General features: G+C 40.7%; 1 protein-coding gene across 1 annotated transcript; it reads left to right on the forward strand.

The window, feature by feature from the left end:
• The first annotated feature begins 2,194 nt into the window (after positions 1–2,194).
• On the forward strand, positions 2,195–5,199 carry SLITRK4 (SLIT and NTRK like family member 4). Its single transcript, XM_057719258.1, has one exon. It carries the CDS (start codon positions 2,210–2,212, stop codon positions 4,721–4,723), a length of 2,514 nt encoding a protein of 837 aa, XP_057575241.1. The 5' UTR covers positions 2,195–2,209; the 3' UTR covers positions 4,724–5,199.
• Positions 5,200–7,437: the final 2,238 nt, after the last annotated feature.

Raw genomic sequence — 7,437 nt, forward strand, 5'->3', positions numbered from 1 at the left:
CCCTTCTCCTAGCTCTTTTTCTTCCTCTCTCCACTTCTCCATGGTCTCTTGCCCTTTCAGTCCCTCTTCCCTACTCTCCTTGGCGGGTCGACTCCCCCTCTCCCTTGCTGGATCCCCAGCTGCCTTCGGCTTCTGTTTCAGGAGAGCTGCATTTGGGAACTTCTAGCTCGTCCTTGCGCTTTTTCACCCCTTGCTACTTCAAGTAGAAATTAGGAGGAGGAGGGCAGCTCCTTATGCAATTTCAAAATCTGTCGATGCTCCTTGTTCTTGTGCTTTGTACTGAATTCAGGTATTCAGGTTTTTGGTTTGGTACGGTTGCTTTCGACTTTCTTTTGGGGAGGGGGGATGGGAGGGTGGTAGTAACAAAAAATGACTCTAATGGACCAGAGTAGCTGTTGAAAACTAGATCTGTAGGAAGGCCAAAAGAGCATGTGAAATTTTGATTTTAGAATGAAAGTTAGTTTGGATGATGTCATACTTTAAAATTATGACTTCTTTCTGCATTGCCAATCAAGCTATCGCCGTGAATCGGGGAAATGCACGTCTATATAGCAGCCAGGGAGCATGTCGGCAGTGCCGCTGTGTTCTGAACCAAACTACTGAAAATGCAAATCTTCGTGGGTCTTGGCTAAGGAATTGTCTACCTTGAGGCATGTTCTGTTTTACCACTAGCTGAGTCCTCGTGCGCAAAATAAACAAAGGAGTTTCTGTGTGACACTTCTCTCTTTGTATCATTCCCTCATTGTGTGTTCCTGGGTAATTTATTTATTTAATTAATATTTGGTGGTAACCATATTGAAATTGTGGCCAGCTTCCCATTCAAAATGGAAAAGACTCACACGGCTGAAATTGCATCAGTAAAATGTACAGTGCTTGCTGTTCCTTTTCATCTTTTCCATGAAGCATCACATATATTTGTATATGCATGCAGTATGGAAGAAATTGGCAGCCATGGGTTAATTTACTAAGCACGAAACTCCACTAAGTGATTCTTGATTTGTTTGTAGACAGGGACCGGGGTGGTAATATTGGGCGGGGGTGTTTGGGAACTGATGATTTTAGGGCAAACATTAGCTGTGCTAAATGTATCTGGAGCTGCAGATAAAGCCACCCAGGGAATGTAGTGTGTGAACCTCCTCTTCGTCAGCAGTGGCGGTCTGTGGTCCAAGTGAAGGAGATCAGCATCGGAGCCAAGTGTCAGTTGGACTTGGGTTCAAAATGGCACACAGAGGAATGGGAGAGGGCCAGGGAAGCAGGATAGCCAGTTTTGGGGGGTGGGAAGGCTGTCTGGACATCAGCTAGGCAGTGCAGGGGCAAGCAGATTTCTCTCCTGCTTTCAGGGACCCAAAGACAAAAGGCTTTTTCTCCCCCTTGCTTGGGAAATGACTGACAGGAAACTAGATACGCTTTATTTACCTGAAACTCAAATTTGGCCGTCTCCTACTTGGTTATTTTTCTAGAACCTCTCAGGGTCATCTGTGTGTGTGTTTGTTTTTTTTAACACAGCGTAGAGCAGTCTACAGGAGTGAACTGATTCGTGGCAATGTGCTTACCTCTGGGCTGAAGCTCAGGCAAGTATCTTTCCAGGGTTTCTTCTGCCTTGGTCTTTTGACTGTCCCCTCTATGGCCACCCAGTCCTCCCATTGCCAATCCTTCATGGAACCCAGAGCCCTAAAATCTTCTCTGCCTGGCTTCTTACCAAGCTGAAGCCTAGAGAGTAGACATTTACAAATGGAAATTCCTTTGTGGTGCTAACAACTATGTGGTATAGTTGATGTTCTGGGATCAGTCATTAGAGTTGCCAATAGGAAATGTAAGGTCTGAGTTCAAGGGTGGAATTTGGTGGTCCAAGTTAAAAAAAAAAAAACAAACTATTTTCAGATTGTTCAGGTTTACACATGATCAGCAATCTTTTTTTCCTGTTCTTTGTTTTGTGTTCTGCACATGTAAAATTATTTGTATAAACTACAGGCACAGAAATAAAATGTATGGTATTTTTGGTGGTTCTTGTTCGACTGAGTGAGAATACTTGGAGTTTTGGGTGCCTTAAAAATACAGAGCTAATCATTATAGCCATGTGTTCGCTATGATATGATTTAAGCACAAATGCTTTTTCAAGTAATGATCATTGAAAGAAATGTTTTCTTTTTATTTTTTAGATTATTTGTCTTTATTCAGAAGCATAAAGTTGTTTGCTGATTGCAAGAAGATGTTTCTTTGGCTCTTTCTGATTTTGTCAGCCCTGATTTCTTCAACAAATGCAGATTCTGACATATCGGTGGAAATTTGCAATGTGTGTTCCTGCGTGTCAGTTGAGAATGTGCTGTATGTCAACTGTGAGAAGGTTTCAGTCTACAGGCCAAATCAGCTGAAACCCCCTTGGTCCAATTTTTATCACCTCAACTTCCAAAACAATTTTTTAAATATCCTCTACCCAAATACGTTCTTGAATTTTTCACATGCAGTATCCCTGCAGCTGGGAAATAATAAACTGCAGAACATAGAGGGAGGAGCCTTCCTTGGGCTCAGTGCATTAAAGCAGTTGCACTTGAACAACAATGAATTAAAGATTCTCCGAGCTGACACTTTCCTTGGCATTGAGAACTTGGAGTATCTCCAGGCTGACTACAATTTAATCAAGTATATTGAACGCGGAGCCTTCAATAAGCTCCACAAACTGAAAGTTCTCATTCTTAATGACAATCTGATTTCCTTTCTTCCTGATAATATTTTCCGATTTGCATCTTTGACCCATCTGGATATACGAGGGAACAGAATCCAAAAGCTCCCCTACATCGGAGTTCTGGAACACATAGGCCGCGTTGTCGAATTACAACTGGAAGATAACCCTTGGAACTGTAGCTGTGATTTGTTGCCTTTAAAAGCTTGGCTGGAGAATATGCCATATAACATTTACATAGGAGAAGCTATCTGTGAAACGCCCAGTGACTTATATGGAAGGCTTTTAAAAGAAACCAACAAACAGGAATTATGCCCCATGGGCACAGGCAGTGATTTTGATGTGCGAATCCTGCCTCCATCTCAGCTGGAAAATGGCTACACCACTCCCAACGGTCACACCACCCAAACGTTACACAGGTTAGTGACCAAACCACCGAAAACGACAAATCCATCCAAGATCTCTGGAATCGTGGCAGGCAAAGCCCTCTCGAACCGGAATCTCAGCCAGATCGTGTCTTACCAAACCAGGGTGCCTCCTCTTACACCTTGCCCAGCACCTTGCTTCTGCAAAACCCACCCTTCAGATCTGGGACTGAGTGTCAACTGCCAAGAGAAAAACATCCAGTCCATGTCTGAACTGATACCGAAACCTTTAAATGCCAAGAAGTTGCACGTCAATGGCAACAGCATCAAAGATGTGGACATCTCTGACTTCACCGAATTCGAAGGACTCGACCTGCTTCATTTAGGCAGCAATCAGATTACTGCGATCAAGGGAGATGTGTTCCGCAATCTCACGAATTTACGCAGGCTGTATCTCAATGGCAATCAGATCGAAAGACTCTATCCCGAAATATTTTCAGGCCTTCATAACCTGCAGTATCTGTATTTGGAATACAACTTGATTAAGGAAATCTTAGCGGGCACCTTTGACTCGATGCCAAACTTGCAGCTCTTGTACTTAAATAATAATCTCTTAAAGAGCCTGCCCGTGTACATTTTCTCAGGAGCACCCCTTGCTAGACTGAACCTGAGGAACAACAAGTTTATGTACCTGCCTGTGAGTGGGGTCCTGGATCAGCTGCAGTCTCTTACACAGATTGACTTGGAGGGCAACCCGTGGGACTGCACTTGTGACTTGGTGGCATTAAAGCTGTGGCTGGAGAAGCTGAATGATGGGATTGTCATGAAAGAACTGAAGTGTGAGACACCTGTGCAGTTTGCCAACATCGAACTGAAGTCCCTCAAAAATGAAATCCTATGTCCCAAGCTCTTAAACAAGCCATCGGCACCCTTCACAAGCCCTGCACCTGCCATTATGTTCACCACCCCGCTGGGGCCCATTCGCAGTCCTCCTGGTGGTCCAGTGCCTCTGTCGATTTTAATCCTCAGCATCTTAGTGGTCCTCATCTTAACTGTGTTTGTTGCTTTTTGCCTTCTTGTTTTTGTGCTGAGGCGAAACAAGAAACCCACGGTGAAGCATGAAGGCTTGGGGAACCCCGAGTGCGGCTCCATGCAGCTGCAGCTGAGAAAACACGACCACAAAACTAACAAAAAAGACGGACTGGGCACAGAAGCTTTCATCCCACAAACCATAGAACAGATGAGCAAGAGCCACACCTGTGGCTTGAAAGAGTCCGAAACCGGGTTCATGTTTTCTGATCCTCCAGGCCAGAAAGTCATGATGAGAAATGTCGCCGACAAGGAGAAAGATGTATTGCACGTGGATACCAGGAAGAGACTGAGCACCATCGATGAGCTGGATGAATTATTCCCGAGCAGGGATTCCAATGTATTTATTCAGAATTTTCTTGAAAGCAAAAAGGAGTACAATAGCATAGGCGTCAGTGGCTTCGAGATCCGCTATCCCGAAAAACAACAAGACAAAAAAAACAAGAAGTCACTGATAGGCGGCAACCACAGTAAAATTGTTGTGGAGCAAAGGAAGAGTAGTGAGTATTTTGAACTGAAGGCAAAACTCCAGAGTTCTCCTGACTACCTACAGGTCCTTGAGGAGCAGACAGCTTTGAACAAGATCTAGGTCATGCAATCTTACTTCCTACAGAGGACATTTATTTAATGATGAAAGTGCCTTTTGTTGACTTCTAACTTCCAAATACTATATTATCAATAGGCATAGAGGCAGGTGTTTCCAAGGGTGTCTCATTAACTGTAGCTGCAAAGATGTGTCCCGTAGAAGAGAATTTCCTTAATAGATTTTACTACATAAAACCTATACTGTGGAGTCCTGTGGGGATACTGCAAACTCTATTGCCAAAGGGATGCTTTATATACATAATTCACTGAATTTAACCTCAAGAGGCAAATCTGTTTTGTACCCCAATGCAAAACCTTCGTCTCTTTGTGCTCTGTAAAGCAAACTCAAGAAAACTGGTACCACTATTTGTACCTCAGCTGGGTCCTTCATCTTGCACGTAGATTCAGTTGGTGGAACTGGAATATTCCTTTTGATTTGTGGCATTGTAACAACTCTGTGTAAAGATTCTCTGAAAAGTATATAAAAAAAAAAGCATGCCAAGAGAGAACACTCGATAGTATTTGTAAATCGGTAACCTTTATGGCCTGCATCTTGAAACCGCTGGATTTATAATGTTAAATTGTGCAAATATTTGTTTAAAATATACCATGCATTACATAACTATAAAATAAATTTGAACACTTTAAGCATTACCTGTCTAGACATAAAACCTAAAAGAGAAAAAAAAAAGTGAGTTACATAGCGTTCGTGGTGATCTGAAGAAATACGTGATGTTCATCAGATTTAAACATGGCTCAAATTCAACTAATATTAGAGTTTGTTCTCAGTTATGTGAAATACCCACAATCCTTAAAGGTTGTCCAAAATTAGCAAAGTGCTTACCGTGTGAGCGCACCCAAAGCTATTTTTGTAACATAATTCATATTTATGAAGTACTTTGTATACTAAATAGGAAAATATGTACTCCTTAATCTGTATTTAATATGCCTGACTTGTTTTCCTGATCACAGGGAATTTATCAATAAGTATACATTTAGACAGCAAAAATATACCAAACTGAAACTGAAGCTTGTGTGTACAGAAATATTCTGGACATTGTGATCAGGTATCATTTAAAAACAAAACAAACAAAAAAACACACAAAAAAACCACAAAAGTACAAAAAAACAGTTCTGTGCTATTCTTGAGAATTTAGCATATTATCTTCAGATTTGTTACCAACTGTGCATTTTAAAATAGGTTCCTTAGTTTTATAGACTGTATCTGGGGCAGTTGTTATTTGCCATCACTTGTCTTGCTTTTCAGGATTCTATGAGCTGAATTCAAATAGTTTTCACTACAAATATTTAAAAAATTAATGAGTAAGGTTAATAGTTATATCTTGTATGCATCAGTATCCTGTTCTTTCATCATTCTGACTACTATCAGATAATCAAGTAGAACAGTAAACATCGTGGTAATTGCGGCTATCAAAGCCACACTGTAAAATGCTTTCATTGGTCTCAGATGAGTTCACAGTCTGCAAGTACAAATGATATGCCACTGTGTTTGCTTGTGCTGTTAACTTCTAAGTCAAAATTGGTCAAAGGAAGAAAGTACTTGATCATGGGAGATAGTTTAATATTTTTAGGTTCTCCCGATTAGCAGAGGGACATCCCGAAACACATTGCCTTCTTGGCCTGCCTGCATATGTATACTTTTTGTGCTGCATCTCTTATAATTACTGTATTGATCAGTAAGATGACCAAGAAGGTAAACGTAGGCATTCTTCATGAATTTCAAGTGGCAGGTGTTTTGGTGCAGCTTCTAAAATTATATATGATTAAAGCTGTAATAGCAGTCCCTTTATTAATGACTAATTCCAGGGCTTTATGTGTTTGTTGCAAGATAACAAACAATTTGGCATTCTTGGAGGTGTGTGTGTGTGTGTGTGTGTGTGTGTGTGTGCATGTGTGTTTGGGTATACATGCATACATATAGATAATTTGGAGATTTTTTTTAACTAGCAAAATAAACTGTCTCCATATGTATGTGCTGGTGCTCTTAAAACTTTAATGTGTAATTTTAATTTTCATGACAATGTCTGTGAAAAATTTATATGAATATTAAAAATATATAAACAAATACTTGCTTTCTAATCTTGAAAGAAAAGACACGAAGATGTGTGCCCAACAGCCTGTTTGCATCTACAATTTCATAAGAATTTTTAATATGCCATTACCATGCTTGCGTGCATCTGTGGATTAAAGGGCTCCTAATGCATACTGACAGGATAAAGACGTGAAGGCTGCAAAGAAAGTGTTTTAGTTTATCCTGTCAATAAAGTATGGATTGAGGAATCTTAAGTAGACGTTTACGGGAGGAACCGGAAAGCTCTATCCATGATCTGGGGATAATAGGTCATTGGGAGGATGCCTTTTATTCAGTGATGCTTTGAAGAGGTTTCAAGGTTTCTGTGGTTGTCAATGGCAAGAGTACCTGCATCCATCTCAAAGCTTGCTATAGCATATTGGCTGTCTCATACTCTTCTGCTGAAAGGTATAAATGTTCACCACCCCCCCCACCACCAAAAAAAAGTAATTTAAATGTATGTGGTTCTTTGGAAGTTCTAATTGTAAATGAGTGACAGTAACAAATGCTTGGTTAAGGCTGATCTATTTTCCTTAACTGAAGTCATTGTGCCTACATTATACAATGTATAAGGATTTACATCTGTCTCTCATTAGTTCTACTTGTACATTTTATGATAATGTAGT

The sequence above is a fragment of the Hippopotamus amphibius genome, chromosome X (assembly GCF_030028045.1).
Source record: "Hippopotamus amphibius kiboko isolate mHipAmp2 chromosome X, mHipAmp2.hap2, whole genome shotgun sequence".
Taxonomy (NCBI): domain Eukaryota; kingdom Metazoa; phylum Chordata; class Mammalia; order Artiodactyla; family Hippopotamidae; genus Hippopotamus; species Hippopotamus amphibius.

Excerpts from the sequence above, each read along its gene's own strand:
- SLITRK4 (XM_057719258.1), top strand. The coding sequence starts at position 2,210 with ATGTTTCTTTGGCTCTTTCTGATTTTGTCAGCCCTGATTTCTTCAACA.